This window comes from Ursus americanus, chromosome 36 (assembly GCF_024610735.1).
Source record: "Ursus americanus isolate L20-20 chromosome 36, mUrsAme1.1.p, whole genome shotgun sequence".
Lineage (NCBI taxonomy): Eukaryota > Metazoa > Chordata > Mammalia > Carnivora > Ursidae > Ursus > Ursus americanus.
Genome location: NC_142162.1, coordinates 13343306 through 13363916, shown reverse-complemented (window position 1 = coordinate 13363916; position 20611 = coordinate 13343306). Strand labels below are relative to the sequence as shown.

Sequence of the window (20611 nt, the reverse complement as noted above, 5' to 3'; positions counted from 1 at the left end):
AGCCTACTTAAAATACAATAAAAAATAAATTAAAAAAATTCTGCCAAAAAAGTATTTTTTAATTCTTTTGATACCTCATTACCTCTAAAGTTCATCAAAAACAGGCTTTTGATGTCAGCGTTTCTAGAGTTGATGATCTAGATAGTAAATGTCAGAAATTATGTATATTTTAGTAGTAGGAAAGACCATCAATCATTTTCCTCAATTGTAAATTATATTTCATACTAAAATATTGCATGCGTGGTTGAGTCTTTTATGAAATAAGTTCTCCAGCTTAGATTTAATTTGAATTCATAGCCATCTTTTTTTTTTTTTCCTGTTCTTCAATTGATTAAGCCCCGTGTAAGTTGTGCTGTTTCTTAAAAATGTAGCAAGGATTTTATATAACTGAAAGTTATTTAAATGCTTATCCTATTTCATTATACTTGAAAATCCTTTATATAACTGTTGAATGGATTTTTCTTTTATGCTTGTTAGCATTGTTTTATTAAGCACCAGTGAAGTCTCGTGTAGTTGTATGCTACTTTAAAACTGGCAACTGTTTAAAAATTCTTTGGTAGTCACATATGTAATTTCTTTTTGAAAAGCTTCTGAATACTGAGATTCCTCACTTGGTTGTATTGCAACCTCTTTTCTAACTTTTTAAAATTTTTTGCTTCTTTGGGGTTGACAGTTTTTTGGGGGGAGGGTTAAACAAGTATTTTTTAATACTTGTACATAGGGATAAAATCAAGCTATTGTTTGTGTATGTCTCTGAAATCTTTTAACCACTTTGAACTAGTTCTAAAACAGTCTGTACAGGGAGAATCATGCTGAATCAACAAATCAAATATTAGATATGTTGGTATGGGGCATATAGTTGTGTAATGTAACAGTATTTTCTTTTTTTAAACTCCAAATCACAGATTCATTTGACTGGAGTTTTGATCTCTGGATTGAATGAACAAATACATTGTGCATTTCTTTTTGTTTAAGTTTATTTGAGCTACAAGAGATGTTTCTGTAGTTCTAATATGCTATAATTTACTAAGTCCATTTTCATATTTTAAGCACTTAATGTATTCTAGGCACTTTAGTAGTCACTAGTAATAGAGTAACTGAACAGACAGGTCCTTGCTGATGAGGAGTATGGATTCATGAGAAAGGCACGGTTAGATTAGGTATAACAGCTGTGATAAATATTAAAGGAATGTTCAGAAGATTGCTATGGGAGCATTGGGGGATGCCGTTTTGTCTGGAGGTCAGGGAAGGCCACTCTTAGGAGATGGCATTTAAACCGATCCCAGAAGGGATGACAGAAGAGGAGTTGGTTAGCCAAAGAAGGGAATGAAATGTGTTCTAGACAGAGGAAACAGCATGTGTAGAGAAACTGAGATGAGCAGTGGCATGTTAATGGAATTGAAGGAATTTCGGTGTATGAGGGGTCTTAAAATGTGAGGGAGAACGGTTCCAAATGAGACTGTAGATGTAAGAGCCAGATCTCTGAGAGTTACGTAAGTCATGGTAATAATTTTTTACTTAGCCTTGGAAGGTTTTTAATGATAGTAACTGTATAAGGTTTAAAAGTTCAGTCTGGCTACAAATGGAGACCAGTTTGGAAGGGAGTTAAACTCAATGCATTGAGGATGTTTGGGAGGCTGTTGCACGAGTCCTCATGGGAGGTGGTAGCCTGGATTAAGTTGGTTTGAGAGGTGATGACGGAGAGTGAATAGATTTAAGATATTTTAAAGGTAGAATTTATTGGACTTGGTTGATACATAGGTATAAAGGAAGGAGTCATAAGAGGACTGTTTTCTGGTTTGAGCAACTGAGTGGCTGCTGGGTCCACTTAGATAAGGAATGTTGGAACAGCTATAAATTTGAGGAGAAATTGTAAGTTCAGTTTTGGACATGTTTTGTGAAATTCATGAGGAAGGCTTAGGAGAGAACTCGGCTAAATGCCAACAAATTAAGGTTAGTTGGGGGTGGTGGGGGAGCAAAGCCTGAAGAGTGATAAGAAAAGTAGAAGAAAACCTGAGAGTGTGGTATCCTAGAAGCCAAGGGAAACAATGTTTCAAGGAGGGGAGTGGTCAGTTGCTGCTGCTTGCTTTTGTTAATGCTGAACATAAGCAATATTCCTAATCTACGTTATTTACCCTTTTTTGAATTTCTCTAGTTTCGATGATCTTGCTGGATCTAATTGTACAGGGTAGTCCAGATTTGGATACATCATAGTCACATATAAATAGGGTAGCTAACTTTTTTTTTTTTTTTTTTGGTGTAAATTTCTAATGATTCATGAAAATAGCCAATATATTTTTAGGTGTTTTGGTTGCAAGAGCATATTGGCCAATAACTTTGACCAACCATCTCTGCTAATTCTGTGGTGATTGATTACAAGGACTCCAGTTATCTTTTGAGTATAGCGTAGCTCATTTTTACTTAAATGTGTGAAGCACAAACACATTAACTTAATTAATTGTTAACTTGTATGCATCTCTGAAATCTTAAATTATAATCACTTTGTATTAGGTTCCAAAACTGTCATTTCTGGGAGAATAATGCTGAACTAACAAATCATGTGTGAATACAAAGTCTGGCATATGAAGAATCTTAGAAATGGTGGTATGGGACAAATAGTTGTGTTATGAGCAGTATTCATTGTTTTTTTGTTTTTGTTTTTGGTCCATAGTAAAACTGTTTGGACCATGTACGTGACTCCCACAATCTTCTTACATTCCAGTTTTACAAATAGCTTACTCCTACTTGTCAAACTGAGTGAGCCTTTCACATTCTAAATCTTGAGAGGCTTTAGAGGTCATTTTTTCCAATGTAATATCGGATGTTTTTGAGACATGGTCATTCAGCTTCACTTCTATGTGTTTCAAGTCCCCAAGTAGGAAATTTTATCTGTGCTTTCTGTGAACATTGAAGAATCTACTGTATTTAGTGAGACCTTTGCTATCATATGCTGTTTTTTCTAACTATAAAGTGATAAGATGAAGGTGGTATTTTTTTTTTAATTTTTTTTTTTTATTCAAGAGTATGCATGAGTTCAGCGGGGAGGGGCAGAAGGAGATGGAGAGATAGAATTCAAGCAGACACCCTGCTGAGCATGGAGCCCAATCCCACAACCCTGAGCTATGACCTGAGCCTAAATCAAGACTCAAAGGCTCAACTGACTGAGCCACCGAGGCACCCCAATGGTGGTATCTTCTTCCTAAGTTCTTGTCACTTCACCATAAACCAGTTAATCAAAGTTTATTAGTACTACAGGTAGAGTAGAAGTTCTTTCCTTTTTTTTTTTTTTTTAAGATTTTATTTATTTGAAAGAGAAAGAGCACGGGCGGGGGGAGGGGGTCAGAGGGAGAAACAGACTCCCTGCTCATCATGGAACCCGATGCGGGACTCCGTCCTGGAACTCCAGGATCATGACCTGAGCCGAAGGCAGTCACTTAACAACTGAGCCGTCTAGGCACCCCAGAATAGAAATTCTTACCACTGTGTTCTTTTTCTTCTGGAAGTTGGGATAATCAACAAAGCAAATCAGAAAGCTATCAAATGTTTTGCTGTAGCAGAGCAGCAGTACCTCTCCTTCATCAGAAACTATTTTAAGTGGGAGGGAGACTTAGGATAAGAACTGAGTATAGTACTCACCCGTGGGAAGGAAACGTGAGCTACTTGAATAGCCACAGTTGGATGGGTGGAGCCTGGGAGTAGAGCTTGGAGGAGGGGTTTGGATCCTCAAGCCTCTTTGGATTTGCATAGTTAAAAAGGGGCAGGAAAGGGGCGCGTGGGTGGCTCAGGGTGTGATCCCGGCGTTGTGGGATCAAACCCCGCATCAGTCTCCTCTGCTGGGAGCCTGCTTCTTCCTCTCCCACTCCCCCTGCCTGTGTTCCCTCTCTCGCTGGCTGTCTCTCTCTCTCTGTCAAATAAATAAATAAAATCTTTAAAAAAAAAGAAAAAAGAGATCTGAAATATATATATATATTTTAAAGATTTTACTTATTTGAGAGAGAGAGAGTGAGAGAGCAAGTGGGAGGAGGGGCAGAGGGAGAAGCAGACTCCCCACTCAGCAAGGAGCCCCATCTAGGACTCTGATATCATGACCTGAGCCAAAAGCAAATGCTTCACTGACTGAGCCGCCCAGGCATCTGCGAGAGCTGAAATATTGAGATTGAATGCAGAGGGGCAAATTTCCTTCCTTACTTTCCTCCCAAAAGGGAATAAGGAATATTGTAGTTTGAAGGGATATGATCATAGAGATGTTTTAGAGTGTTTGCCACGTGAAGAATAACCTGCTAGCTGCCCAGACAAGTCTTCATTAATTCAGCAAAGGTTTTGGAATCCCTTCTCTATACTAGATTCTTTTCTCCCACCGTATCTTCTGCTCTCCTCCCTTATTTTTTAATTATTTATTGATTGATTGATTTTGAGGTAAAATTCGTGTATATAACATTATATAAGTTTTAAGTATACAACATTATGATTTGGTATTTGTATATACTAGAAGTAATCACCACCCTAAGTCTAGTTATTGTCCATTACCATACAGTTGATCCCTTTTACCCATTTTGCCCACCTAACCCCATTCTCCTCTGGTAACCACCAGTCTGTTCTCTGTATCTATGATTTTGTTTTTGTTGTATTTGTTTTGGTTTATTTTTTAGATTCCACATGTAAGTGAAATCATATGATATTTGTCTTTCTCTGTTTGACTTATTTCACTTAGCAAAATACCATCAAGTTCCATCCATGTTGTTGCAGACAACAAGATTTCCTTCTTTTCTATGGCCAAGTAGTATTCCATTGCTAGATATACCACATCATCTTTATTCATCCATCAGTGGACGCTTGGGTTGTTTCCACATCTTGGCTGTTGTAAATACTTAAGTGAACATGGGGTGCATATATCTTCTTGAATTAATGTTTGAGAGTTCAAGCTCTGATTTTATTTGTGTGATCTAGGTCAAATCAGCCTTATCTGATCTGTGAAATTAATAAATTTAGGGATCTTTATGATTTTGTATGTTTGGTTTATATTAAATATCTGAATAACTCTTAAATCCTAGCATTGTTTTATAGAGGCGTACTTTGGAGAAATTGCCGGTTTGGTTCCAGACCACTGTAGTAAAGTGAATATTGCAGTAAAGCAAGTCAAATGAATTTTTTGGTTTCCTAGTGCATATAAAAGTTATGTTTATACTATACCATAGTCTGCTCAATGTGCAATAGAATTATATGTAAAAAAACAAATGTATATGCCTTAATTAAAAAATACTTTGTTAAAAAATGATAAATGCATCATCTGAGCTTTTAGCAAGTTGTAATCACTGATAATAGATCACCATAACAAATATAATAATAATCACAAAGTTAGAACCATGTGAGAATTGCCAAAATGTGACACTGAGTTATGAAGTGAGCAAAAGCTGTTGGAGAAATAGCTCCAGTAGACTTGTTGGATGCAGGGCTGCTATAGACCTTCAATTTGTAAAAAAAAAAAAAAAAAGAAAGAAAGAAACAAAACCCACTATTTGCAAAGCGTAATAAAGTGAAGCACAATCAAATGAGGTATGCCTGGGGCCTCCTGGCTGGCTCAGTCAGTTGGAGTATGCGACTCTTGATCTCAGGGTTTTAAGTTCAGGCCCTGTGTTGAGTGTAGAGATTGCTTAAAAATAAAATCTTGAAAAACAATGAGGTATGCCAGTAGTTTTGCCTGCCAGTTGTTTAGTTAACATAGTTGCATGAAGTCAGGAAGCGTTTACAGAAACCTTTTTTCCCCCCTCTCCAATGGCTAAATCTACTTATTCTCAAGCAATGCAAAATACATGTAATCTTGTGTTCCGTAATGATGCCATTATGGCGTATTCTTCCCCTTGGCTCACCTTCGTATGGGAAAGACTTAAACTAATGATCTGTTTGTTTTCATACACTGGATAATGTTACTCATTTTAGCTCAGATTTTAATTTCACTTTTATCTTCATTGAGGATTCTCATATATGTGTTTTTGCTTGTGTAAGGTAATTTACCTCAGGGACAACAGTTAAGCCTGGAACAAGGTCTTTCAAACTATATAGCCCTAGAATTTCTGGGGTGGTTGCCTCAGGTACTGCCCAGTGGGGTGCCCTTGGGCTGACTGTGCCCTTTCCCCTTCTTCCAACCTGTTCATTTTATCCTTTAAAAATATATATTGGTGTTCCTGGGTGACTCAGTCGTTAAGCATGCCTTTCACTCAGGTCATGATCCGAGGGTCCTGGGATTGAGCCCCGTGTCTGGCTCCCTACTCAGTGGGAGGCCCGCTTCTCCCTCTCCCACTCTCCCTGCTTGTGTTCCCTCTCTCATTGTTTCTCTCTATATATGTTATATATATACACATATATATACATATATATACACACACATATATGTAATATATATACACATATGTGTAATATATATACACGCACATATATACACACACATATATATGCTTTTAAAAGATCATTTGAAAAAGGACTTTTCTGTTTCAAAAAGTGTACTAGTGGAAGTAAACTAGATATTTGACTCACAGTAGTATGATATTAAATGTTGGCAACTTGTCTTAAAAAATAATTTGAATGGAGATTCAGGGATCTTTATTAAGAATAAAGTGAATGTTAAGAGATAACATCTAGAGACATCAGGGATGTCCTGTTAGGTAGTACAGTTTTATTTCTAGGAGTCATTGTTCCATTAGATATGATAGACTTCTGTTTATGATGACAGTTCTGGTCTTTGGGACCGCTGGATTACACGGACATACTTTCAAGCAAGGCTTTTGCTTTCAGGGGTCTTCCCTGTGTTACCAAGGTATTTCATCAGTTGAGGCTTTTTGTCCTAATATGACTTCAGTTCAAGGGATGTACCCTTTATCTATTGTTGTTTTCTTCTGAGAATCAGAGCCATACTCTCATTAGCTAAAATAGCAACTGTATGGACAAAGGCAAGATCTTTTTACTCTGTATTCTTACTGTTCTAACTATTGTATTTTACAAAAAAGGGTACTTCTTTATATAAAGATGTAGAGGGTACATGACCTTCCAGAAATTTTTATAGAGTCCTATCCTAAACAAAATTTATTTTGTTGTTCTGCACCAAAGGTGGTTCTGGTACCTCTACTGTTTGTTTGGTTTAGATGTAGAGTGCTTTTCTAAAGCCTAAAAAGGAAAACCAGCTTTTATTACCATATGGTACAACCAGATCTTCAAAGCAGTGAACTAGAGCATTGGAATCTGTTTGGTATGTTTTTTCAAATTACTGTCGTTTGTTAACTGATTTTGCCCTCCTATAGCTTCATTCCATTCTTCTTTACTATAATGCCACTGAGGAAGACAAGAAAGAATGACAGTAGAAATACTATAATCAAGATGAGAGACAAAATACTGTTGATCAGTAGAATCAATATAGTGGTTAAATCTGAGGGTAGAAGAACATTCCAAGTCAAGTAATTGTTCTTTATACAGAGCATCTTCCTTGCCAAAGAAAATCTAAAGTTTATCTTTGATGACCGTGTGCCATATAATTAATAATAATAATAATAAAAAAACTAAACTTACTGAAAGAAACATAGTAAAAGGAGACAGAGGTTAGCCTTATTCTTAAAAGTGGCTTAACCATTTATAAAGAAAATTTCTTACGGTGGTATTATAAAATTTTCAGTGAAAATTAAATAAGGTTATATCTTTATTATCTTACTTGCACTTGTTCAGATTGTAAAAGATGATTTGTTTGTAGAGACTGATAATACTACACTGAGTCTACTATGACTTGTTTGTAGAGACTGATAATACTACACTGAGTCTACCACAGCACTCAGCTTATATCAGCTTGACTTTTTAAATCACGTGCTCGAGATGCATTTGTGGTACGGTAGAAAGAGCAAGAGGCAGCAACCAAATACTGGAGTTCTAGTCCTAATTCTACCTAATTCTGGTCTTGTAACCTTGAGTCATACCCTTTGATAAAAATATTCATCACACCGCCTTTGCAGTGTTACTCTGAGGATAAGATGTAGTAACATAGGTAAAAATGCTGTGAAAATCATAAACCCATATGTATTTGGGAAGAATGGTAAAATCTCATTATCATCACAGTATCGCTATCTCAGTTGGTTCTCTTGGAGCTTTTATCACTAAGAAGGATATCTCTGGTCGCACAATTTTATTTTATACTCCAGGCCTTTTGAACACAATGATTTTTAAAAATTTACTTATTTATTTGTATTATGGCAAAATAGCATATGACTTACTATTTTAACCATTTTTAAGTGAACAATTCAGTGGCGTTATGTACATTCATAGTGTTGTGCAACTACCATCACTATCCATTTTCAGAGCTTTTTCACCTTCTCAAACAGAAATTCTTCTTCTTTTTTTTTCCACAGGCAGGTGAAAAAATTTTATTTCACAGTTGTCTTTAAAACCACAAAGACACTATGTTCTTCATATAAAAACATTAGTACAGATAACTATACTTTCTAGAAAATGATTATACCGACCCTCTCAAAGAAAAATGCACACCATATTATGATTTCGGACAAGTTGCTTCGGAAAAACACATCTGGACTGAGTCCTAGAACATCCCATAAGACCACCCTGCATCTTTTGGTTCAAAGGTGCTCCACATTCTTACATATTTGATAATACACATATAGACAGTTGGTTTGTGACTTAATGTTCCATTGGTTCGTGATCCTTTTCTGCAGGTTCATCAGCAAGTTGAGCTGGCTGTGCCTTTCTCTGTGGTCTTCAAGACCTTCCAGGAATGGAGATATATCATCATCATCATAAATCATAAATTCCAAGTCTTTATCAACAATTCTAATGGAAACATTCTTTGTAGTTAGGTCCTGTTCTGCAGGAAGTGTCTCTCATAAGGCACACAGACCATGTTTAACCGGTTCATTCAAATTGCTCTCCATAAACCCAGACATATGTCTCTCCAAGTAAGTACAAGCTGATTGAGAACGCGCTCCAGTGGACATAGCTCTACAGTCAAAATAGTTGGCAGATGGACAGGTTTGGAAAATGTGAGGGCCCACATCATCATAATCAGCAATAAGCAGTCCAACACCATATGGTCTCCGGCCACATCGTTGTGTTTGTATCTGGGTCTTGCTTCCAATTAGAGATACAAGATGAGACATAGGAAGAGATCTTACACAGAAATTCTTTACCCATTAAACAATAATTCCCCATTTCTACCCTCTCAGCAGTCCCTGATATCTCTATTCCACCTTCTCTCTCTATGAATTTACCTTTTCTAGGTACCTCATATGAGTGGAATCATGCCATAGTATGCCTTTTATGTCTGACTTACTTAGCAAAGTGTTTTCAAGGTTCATCCATGTTGTAGCTTGTATCAGAGTTTCATTCCTTCTTAAGACTGAATAATCCATTGTATATGTATTCCACTCGTACGTACATTTTTAAAATCCATTTATCGATGGACATTTGGGTTGTTTCCATCTTTTGCTGTTGTGAATAATGCTGCTATAAACATTGGTGTACAAGAATCTGTTTGAGTCTCTGATTTTAATTCCTTTGGGTATATATACCCAGAAGTAGAATTACTGGGTCATATGATAATTCTCTGTTTAACATTTGATGAACCATCATACTGTTTTTCCAGAACAATGATTTTTATAAGGCAGTGTTCACTGTAGTTTTTCTGACGTTTGAGCCAAAAGTTTAAACAATTAAAAAACCAGGTTATGTTTTCAGATTGTTTTTTATTCAGGGCTTGTTGAGAAACTGGGAAGGTAGAATGTGTTGGCTAATTATTATTTTATAATATGTAATCCAACAGGAACGTTGTGAAGAATTTATAATTCATAGAAATATTAAAATAGCATAACGATGTGTATTAAACAGATGGTAGTGGAATTAAAATTAAGGAATTGGAATTTAGTGACTTAGTTAATGGAATAAATTATGTCCAGCTTCTGATTATTCATTCGTAGTTTATTTCATAGACTGTGATTGACTTGAATTCAATAAGGCTTCTTTCTGCCATTTACCTGCCTTTCAGGGTCACCATCCTTTCATTTCCTCTTCTGTTGATACATGTTTTAGATGCAAATTAATGTTAATAAACGCGGTGCATTTGGGAGGTATGATCTAAGTTTGATTTTTTGTTGTATTATCTATACTGCTACTTGATTGTGCATGGATAATTGAGAAATGATTTTATATATGGTTTAGTCCAATTTAAGTCACTGTGGAGAATAATGTTTTGTACATGTGAGATGATTTTCTTATGCTGTCAGTATCAGGGTTGGAAGGGACCTACTTCAAGTGTTCTTAAAATCTCTCTGTTATAACTTCTCTCTAGGGTTCCTATGTGTTTAAACATTGTAAGTGATGTAAAACTATTTTTGGGGGTGTAGGGAGTGTAGCATAGATTGTTCTTATACTGAGCTTAAATGTTTTTCTGAAGCTTATATCCCCCTTTTTGCATATAGAATATACTCTTGCTTATAATGATTATAAGTATAACAATTTTATTGAATAATAAATGTTGGATGATAAATATACTAAGCCCTTGGACATTTAGTGTTTTAGTCTGTTTAGCAAAGATGCTCTTTTTCAGATGGTATTTGTACAGTGAGTTAAAAAGTATATACGTTAAGTTAATGATTTTTCAAAATATTGTGATCTTTAAAAAAATAATATAGTTATACCTGCATATATGATCAAGAATTTCCTGTCTGTTAGCAAAAGAAATTTTATGGAAAGACAGGATGTGCAGTAAGAATTCAAGCAGGATTCCTGTTTGTTCAGGGTAGTCTATTTTTAACTTTGTCTGCGGAGTTCCCATTTAGAGATATGTTTGACCTTTTGATTACTTGTGCCAGGAGATAGCAAACTTAAGGCTCTAAGGACCCTTTTCCTAGCCTAGAGTCCTTGTCACAGCACCTGGGGAACTTTAGGAGTTTTTTGGTGAGAGTTTAGGCAAGTAGAAATTGAAATACAGCCTCAAAATAAAAGAGTGCCAAGACTGACATGAAATTAAGGAGAATATAAAATAGAAAAAGTTGAAAAGGGGACACAACTTACTGAAGCTAATGAGTATACCCTGTTGACCCTTATTTACTTGAAAAATGAGTTTTTTTCTTTAAGATAAACTTTATTGAAATGTAATTTATATATATATATTTTTTAGTATGTATGCTGCTGAAGCAAGCACAAAATATAATTTACATAAAATAAAATATACAGTTGGCCCTTGAGCAATGTGGGAGTTAGGGGCACCAACCCCTTGATGCAGTAAAAAATCTATTTACAACTTCTGACTTCCCCAAAACTCAACTACTGCTGTTGACTGGAAGCCTTATTGATTATATAAACAGTTGAAGAACACATACTTTGTATGTCTTATGTATTGTATACTGTGTTCTTAAAGTAAGCTAGAGAAAAAATGTGAAGAAAACCGTACTGTACTGTATTTATGGGGAAAAAATCCGTGGGTAAGTGGACCCATGCACTGTAGATCTGTGTTGTTGAAAGGTAGCTGTACTCATTTCAAGTGTGTAGTGTGAGGTAGGTTTTGACAAATGTATTTGTGTAACTGCCATTCAAATCAATATATAGAACATGTCCCTCGTAGCAGAAAGTTCCCTCATCCCCCTTTGCTTTTAGTCTCTCTTCACCCCAGGCGACCACCGATCTGCTGTCACTGTAGATAGGTTTTCGCCTATTCTAGAATTACATATCTATGGAATTATACTGTATATATTCTTTTGTGTCTTCACGAAAGTGCATATTTTTAGTAGTTTGACATTTCTTATTGCTGAGTAGTTTGCCCTTGTGTGAATAAGCCACGGTCTTTTAATCTCTGCTTGTTGATATTGACTGAAAAACTGATTTCCAGTTTTTGTATATTTTGAATGAAATTGCTATGGACATTTGTATCCAGTTTGTTTTTTGGACTTAATGTTTTATATTTTCGTTTCTCTGGGGTAGAATTGTGGGTCATAAACATTTTCATATGTTTAACTTTAAAAAAACTGTCAGTTTTCCAAAGTGATTGCACCATTTTATACTTCTACCAGCAATGTGTGACATTTGCAGTTACTCCACATCCTACTAACATTTGGGGGTTGCTAATTGAACACTTTGGTTCAGATTCATTGAGGAGAAATTGTGCTATGTGCAGACTTTTATGACAATTATAAAAGAGACTTGATACACTTTTAAGAGTTTAGTAATGATAGCTAATTAGTTGCCATTTATTTTGCAGCTTCTCTGTGCCAGGTGCTGTGTTAATGACTTTACATGCATTATAAGCTGTCATCCTTAAAAGGGTTTTACCAGATAGAATGTATTATCTTTATTTAACAGATTGGAATCCTGGGCTGGTAAATTTTAGGCATAAGATTTGATTCGTAGTTTGATTCAAACCCTAGATTCTTTATTTAATTTCACCTCAATATTTTGGTCTTTCTCTTTCCTGTATAGAGGACCATTGAGAATGAGTATGATTTCAGCTAATATCATGGTCTTTTGGCTTCTCAAATTAAATTGAGGAAGGTCTAATGATAATTAGAAGAATTAGAAGCCCTAGGGAAAACATACAGGAGTTGAAAGGGGATGTTTGTGTACGTATACATAAAAGAAAGAGCATGTGTACTTGCTTTTCTGAGGAGAGTCATTAATATAGATGCCACTTATTAATGTAGTGTTTAAGTTGTGAAAAGTAGGGGAAAATGGCAAAGCTGCAGAATTACTAAAGAGGGAAGACAGGTAGTAATTGGTTTAAGAAGCTTGTTTTTATGTCCAAGCACTTAGTTGCTGTTGGAATTAACTTGTTTTACCATGTAGGAATCAGCCTGTCGGCATTTAACTTTTAATATATCTTAGACAGTTACTGTTTAATTATATATAATTTAGATTCAAAATTTTTATAAGAAAAATCTTGTAAAGTGTATTTCCAAGTAGACAAATGGTGTGAAACAGTTTATATTTTGCAGACTTTTTAATAAAAAAAATGTTTAAAATTTGGATTCTTTTAATTTCCTTTTTTTCCCTTTTCCACCCTGTTTGCAGACATTTCAACCTACGAATGAAGAGGGATACATCCCTTTTCAGTGATGAATTTAAAGTAGAAACATCAAATAAAGTACTTGATTATGATACCTCTCATATTTACACTGGACATATTTATGGTGAGTTGCATCTTAGGAGAATTCCTTTCTTTAGTTTTTTTTCTACACAAAGAAACCCCTACATTTTGAGGTATAGGCATATATTTCAGAGAGGTGGGATAAATCCTGAGGAGATTTAAATATATCACGAAGGATAACAGTCTTTGAAGAATAAAGTAACCCTTGGACCTATCTCTGTGTATATATTTAATTTTGAATTATACAGTGCCTGGCTTCTGAAAGATACGTAGTTTTGATTCTCTCAATACCTACAAACTGTTAGATTTTTTAAAAAGTTTTTAATGACTGCTTTAACTTTCTGATCTTTCAAGCAAAACATTAGCTATGTATTATAAGAAACGAGAAGAAACCTAAAGGAAAACTGTAAAGATCATCTTAACAGCCAAAAAATAATGTGACAAAGTCACTCATAGGAAGATCCTTTCAGGGCCTTTCTGCCTCAGAATCTATTTACTGTGTTCACAATTCTAACAAATTTTCCTTACTACGAGATATTAAGGTGGTACTGGGGGGATGCGGAGCACACTTAACCCAAGAGAAAGTTATATTTGACAGTTTAATAGTTTGGAAAGAACAGTCAAAATCTTCTGGAGGTATTAGAGGGCCAGAATATTGTTACAACTCTATATTAATAAATACTCAAGATGATTCTCAGTTCTTAAGACAAAGTTAACTGAAAGTTAAATTTAATTTCTACATACTAGATTTCCACTCAGAATCATAACATTGTGGAAAATTAAGTGTTTAAAAATGTTTCTAATTTTTTATTATACCAGATAAATGAGGCATTTCTATAATTAGAATTTCTTACTTTTAGGTGAAATTTCATTAATAAATTAAAAGCTTTTATTATTATTATTTAATTATTAATAAGTTAAAAGTGTTTTTCTGTCAGTATAGACTTTCAGTATTGAACCATTATTCCTTTGATCATTTATCTTTCTGAGCCAATAACTTTGTAGTGTCTGCCCTTCTTTGCTAGGTGATGGTCAAGAAAAGTACAAGGGGCGCCTGGGTGGCTCAGTCGTTAAGCGTCTGCCTTCGGCTCAGGGCGTGATCCCAGCATTATGGGATCGGGCCCCACATCAGGCTCCTCCACTAGGAGCCTGCTTCTTCCTCTCCCACTCCCCCTGCTTGTGTTCCCTCTCTCGCTGGCTGTCTCTATCTCTGTCAAATAAATAAATAAAATCTTTAAAAAAAAAAAAAAAGAAAAAAGAAAAGGACAAGACTGAATGAGTTTGCAGATAGAAATCATGTTGCTTAAAATACCAGTGTCTTGGGTTCTTAGCTTCAGTCCTTAATTAATTCACAGTCAATTAGTTAATGTTAATCTACAATTTAGAAATTGTGGAAAGCCTGATACTTGTTTTAATGAGAAAATTTTAACAGGTAAATTTAACTTTTAAAGTACCATCCTCCTACTTTCCACTTCTTCATATCATTTGATGGTTGGCACTCCCCTTTTCTTTGTGAATATCACAAAATACCCTTTTTATCCTGTATTTTCTTTCACTAGAGAAGTGTAATTGGCGGGACAGTATTAAAAATCCAATATCTTAAGAAGGATTGTTGATATACTTTTGTTTAAGCTACTTCTGAAATATTTGATACTTTTTTATTTAAAAAATGTACGTATATAAAAAAAAAAGAAGCCAAAAGTTTCATGCAGATTATATCAGGTGGGAAAAGAACTTTTTTACTTACAGTAATTAGACCAAAAGCTCAAAAGATACTTTATTTTTTTTCTTTCCCTCCCTCCCTCCCTCCCTCCCTCCCTCCCTCCCTCCCTCCCTCCCTCCTTTCCTTCCTTTCTTCCTCCCTCCCTCCCTCCCTCCTTTCCTTCCTTCCTTCCTTCCTTCCTTCCTTCCTTCCTTCCTTCCTTCCTTCCTTCCCTTTTTTAATGCGGGACTTGAACTCATGACCCTGAGATCAAGACCTGAGCTGAGATCAAGAGTCAGACGCTTAACCAGCTGAGCCACCCAGGCACTCCTCAAAAGATACTTTAATATCTTTATTTTGGAAGTGCATATTTTATCAGTGGATCTGTTTGCCTCTTTCACAGTTTAAGTTAATTTAACAATTATTTATTGAATGACTATTGAATTCTTTCCAGGTACTGTGCTTAGATGCTGGGAATATGATTGTTAATGAGACAGGTGTTCTGTTTCTCATTGTTGTTACCTAGTAATTGTATAGATATTAACTAAGTACTAGTTCACTTCTCAAATTCTGCTTAATATATTTTATGTGAAAATTAATTTCCCCAATAAATTTGTATTCAGGTTTTTAAAATATATAAGAATGGCTTTTTAAAGGAGAATGAAATTAATATTTACGTGCAAATTAATTTTTCAAGTGTTTTTGCTTTCATTAACAGGTGAAGAAGGAAGTTTTAGCCATGGATCTGTTATTGATGGAAGATTTGAAGGATTCATCCAGACTCGTGGTGGCACATTTTATGTTGAGCCAGCAGAGAGATATATTAAAGACCGAACTCTGCCCTTTCATTCTGTCATTTATCATGAAGATGATATTAGTAAGTACTTAAATCTTATCAAGTAACCTTTTGCAAAAAGGCATATAAATAGTTAAAAGTATGTGGAGACATACCAAGCCTGAGCTGTTTTCTTTCCTGAGCTGTTGATCAGGCCAGGAGATAGTCTAAGTCACAGCCAAAGTCTCAATTTAACGAATATTAGACCTATATAAAGAGATAATTTCCTTGTCAATCTATGCCAGTCCTACTTTGTTGATATGATACAACCAATTCTATTTGAACTATGAGTCAACCAACTCTGATTGATTTGGAAATTCTATATTCTGATATCAGCCAGTCATTGAATGCTATAATGCCTTTCTGTGTGTGGCTTTCCTTCTAATATAAATTTTAGGGTGGATATTTGTGTAGTATTGTGTAGTATTTAAGGAATATTTTTGATACTCTTGTAATCTATAAATCCTTTGAGTATTTCTTTTTGGAATCTTGAAATAATGATTTTACTTCAGCTTGGTAAGACTCCAGGTTTATCATGATGGATTTTGTCCTCTACCCTGGTTTTCATATGATGGTAATTTGTTGGGAGAGTTCTTTTTCTGTGTTTTAAGAGTAGAAAATAGACTTCACCGTTTAATTTTTACCATGGTCCATATATTCGTGGTCATCTAGTCATGAGAATGCTTTAATGAAATACCACAGAAATACATTCCTCTAATTTATAATGCCTCTTGAATACTCATATTTTATTTTTGACTATAATTAGACTAGTCTCTCATTTTTTGCCTATTTTCCTAACTTGGCAACTTCCTTCTGGCTTCATTTTCCATTCTGCAGCCAGAAGTTTATTGTCAGTAATTTCATTCTCACTCCTAATAATGTACTGGAAAGCCTAACCATCTTGGCTTTTTGCTCCATTAGTTCTGACAGTTTCCATACTTCTTCAGTCTGTCCAACTGGTTGTTATTTCTGATGCTGGATTGCTATAGAAAATAGCATAATTATTCTAGATAGGATGCATTTATGATTTTAGCTACTTGCTAACTCATAAATTCATTAATGCTACTTGCCTGTATATCTATATCTATATCATATTTTTAATGCTACTTGCCTATATTTTTATTCATCCCTGTTTGATTCCTTTTCCGGTTTCCCCTCCTGGTGTTTCAGACTTTTCTCAAGCTCCATGCTAAGTCCTTCTTCACAAGCTGGAATATGAATTCCTTTGCCTTCCTTTCTTTCTGCCAACAGAATTATTATCTATTTGATTTGTATGTTACTTTGTAATTTTTTTAGTAACTTAGTCTTCTTGTGGGTTTACCCCTATCAGGGTATGTAAGTTCTCCAAATACAGTTTCTGTTTCTTTTGCTCCTTTAACATTGCCAATATTATTTAATCTCTGGAGCAGATTCTTTATAGACACTTAATGAAATCTTGAAACATTTTCCTTATAATGTTATCTCAAAATCAAACAAGGCCTTATGGGAAAGGAGGGAGAAGAGGAGAATAATGGACAGATTTTGAACTCCTGTTTTTATTTGTGTTATAATCAGACTTTATCCTTTGCTGAATTACACCCGTAAGCACCCTATTCTGTGTTCTGCCTTTTATGATTTCTGTTATTACATCTGCTCTCTCATTTCCTTCCTTCTCCTACCTACTTATAAGTAGGTTAAGCATATTCTGCTCTTTTTTTGCACTTTTATTTCTTCCTGTCCTATAATTGCATTTTTCCACTTTCCACCTTATAGTAACTTCCAAATACTTTCCTTTATGTCAACCTTTCTTTTCCCCCAAAGATCATGAGTTAGCTTGAAGGATCAATGACATCGGATGTGACTGAGTTTTCTATTTCTTTTGGCATTTAACTTTACCATTGATTTCAGCTCTTACTTTTTACTTGTCCAATTAAAATGTGTGTTCATTAAAAAAAAAAAAGTTCATGCTAAGGAGGCCTTTTCATATTGTTATTATATACAAATAATGGTATTAGAGCTTAAAAATAGTAATGTTTAGAGTGATTTTGTTTGCAATTTTTTTTCAACCATTTAAAAATGTAAAAACCTTCCTTAGCTTGGGGCGCCTGGGTGGCACAGTGGTTAGGCGTCTGCCTTCGGCTCGGGGCGTGATCCCGGAGTTATGGGATCGAGCCCCACATCAGGCTCTTCTGCTATGAGCCTGCTTCTTTCTCTCCCACTCCCCCTGCTTGTGTTCCCTCTCTCGCTGGCTGTCTCTATCTTTGTCGAATAAATAAATAAAATATTAAAAAAAAAAAAAACAACCTTCCTTAGCTTGAATGGCAAACCAAAGAACTGAGTTGTTCAGCAGGCTGTAGTATGCTCGCCCCTCCCTCTTCTTGAGGATGGATCGATAACTTACTTTTAATTGGCCCTTTAACCTCTCTGTGTAGAATACCTAAGGTTATAGTACCAGTAGTAGTAGTAGCAGTAGTAGTAGTAGTAGTAGTAGTAAGAACAGTTATTACTGTTTAATGTGTCCTGGTACTATATAAACTTTTTTGATTACATTACTTCATTTAATCTTTATAATAACACTATAAAGTGTAATAGGCACACATATCATATCCCCTTCTTCCCAGCATATAGATGAGGAAAATTAAGGCTTAGAAAACTTACGTCACTTGATAATGGATCTTGTGTTCTTAACCATGTGCTTGTCTGCTTCACTTATGGAAGAAAGCTGTAAATTCTAACATACTCCAAGGATTTCTGGGGCTTTTCTGAAATCTGTAAGCCTTTCTAAAATGACACGTTTGCATCTATTGTTGTTTTAAGCCAAATTCTCTCCTCACTATATTTAGCAGTGGACGTTCTACTTTACAACTAATTAAGAGGGAAAGGACATTCCTTTAATGTATATTACTATTTTCATATAATTTGCTTAAGTGCCAGTAATTTATTTTCACAACTCAATTACTGTGTGATTGTTTAGATCACTGTGTATATGCTTGAGTGAATTCAGTATCCCTGTATGTTTATTCTCAGCAGAAGCAAATGACAGGTGAAGTATACCAACTTAGGGTAGGCGTTCTGATGAGAACTTGGCTACCCTTCTTTTAATACTGTTTTTGCAACTGTGGGCATAAATGTATGAAGCCACCATCGAAAATGTTATTGCTGTTCCAGAGAATCTTAGGGAATATGGCTTCTGAGGCAGTACCGGACACAGAGACAGTTTGCAGTGAAAATGGTCAATAACTTCTCTAGGCACTTTGATACTCACATGTGACGGTGATAACCACATGTATTTATCAGCTTAAAATTCATACTTGTTCAATTCTGTACTTAGGTAGTAAAAAGCACTTTCTCCTAGGACATAGAAGTGAAGTTATGACAAGAATACCACTTAGTCCTTTTTGTCCATGGTTGATTTGGAGATTAGACAGATAATCTACGTAAGCAGTCTTGCGATCTTATATATTTATATGCAGACATTACACTAGGAATTCATTGATGTGGATATAACTGGTTTCAGCAGCTTAGGGAGTCTTAAAAGGTGACCTTGTAGATCAACTAGTTAAAAGGGTTTCAGGGTTTAATTCATTTGCTCAAGACCATAACAACAAGTTAGTGGCAGACGTGGTAGGGAAAAAATCACAAGAGGTAATGTGTCAGAGAACTGAGGCATGCCATATGTATGAGAAAGGAGTTAGAAGGGAAATCAGGATGATGTACTAGCATAGCTTTGTGACCTGATGGGAAGGTCTTCCTTTTTTTATGCAAGTAAGTAGGTCTCATTCTCTATGTATAAAATGAGGGTGTTAGACCAGATTTTTAATATCCCTTATTCTCTTCTAAAATTGGATATCTAACTACTTTCCCTCTAGAGCTGGAAATATTTTTGATTTTGCTGATTATCAAATGACTATATAAAATATTTTTGCCCGTTAATGAAGTAGAAGAAGTGTGCCCACCACCATTAACATTTTTCTTTTAAATAGTTGCATAATATTCTGTTCATTGGTGAATGTTATTTACTAACCCATCAACTAAATGGACCTTTAGATTGTTTCCTCTTTTTTACTATTAAACATTGCTGTGGTATACATTATCTTCAAAACTGCTCATGTAAAGTATACTATTTGGTAATTTTTTGCCATTTCTATACATCTGTGAAACTATTACCATAATCTCAATATAGTGTATGTATCCATTGCCCCCAAAAGGCTCCCTCGTACTCAGTGTAATCCTTCTCTTCTCAGCCCTTCTTTCCTCAGGTACTAAACTGCAGGCTAGTTTGCATTTTGTAGAATTTTGTGTAAATGCACGTAGGTATTATGTAGTCTTAAAAAAATCTGGTTTCTTTAGCATAGTTTTTTTGAGATTCATCCACATTGTTTGTGCATTCCTTTTTACTGCGGTAGTATTTCATTGTGTGGATAACATCTTCATGCATTGGCCTGGATGGACAAACTTGATGGACATTTGGGTTGCTTCTGTTTTGGGTTATTAAAAATAAAACAACTCTAAAGCTTTTGATAAACTCATCAACTATTGATTAATTAAAGATCATTTTACATACGATAAATTTTGAAAAAAGACAGGATGTAACAAATACTAAGGTCTTTTACTGTCTTGGTCTAATGCCTGAGCTCTAGAGAGGGGACATTTTGGAAATTTAAGGTGAGCCTTGTGGAAGCAAGAGAGCAGAAGGAACATTCGTCTTAAGAGAGTTGTGTATAATTCTGTCTCCCCCAAACCAATACTCATCCTTCAAAATGTATTTCGGAAATAATCTAGAAGCCTTTCTGGCCCCTCACTTCTGGCTGTACCTCTCTTTACTGCCGTTTATGTATTGGTGAGTCCTCACTGTGTTTCAAATCCAGCAGTTTACAGGTCAGTGGTCCATATGATTGACCTCTGGGAAGAGGCATGGAAGGAAAACAGCTGTTGACTGGATGAGTACATTAAATTCAACCAATATGTAACT

The 20611-nt window shown here is 35.3% G+C and overlaps 1 protein-coding gene and 1 pseudogene across 3 annotated transcripts in view; one reads left to right on the top strand and one right to left on the bottom strand.

Moving 5' to 3' along the window:
• Positions 1–20611, top strand: part of ADAM10 (ADAM metallopeptidase domain 10) — a 133787-nt gene that overhangs the window by 44206 nt on the left and 68970 nt on the right. For all 3 annotated transcript variants that reach the window (XM_045786677.2, XM_087859170.1, XM_045786763.2), the window contains exons 3-4: positions 13048–13166; positions 15544–15702. In XM_045786677.2, the coding sequence (XP_045642633.1) occupies positions 13048–13166; positions 15544–15702 (278 nt within the window). The remainder of the gene's footprint in view (positions 1–13047; positions 13167–15543; positions 15703–20611) is intronic.
• Positions 8671–10039, bottom strand: LOC123784182 (proteasome subunit alpha type-1 pseudogene; annotated as a pseudogene).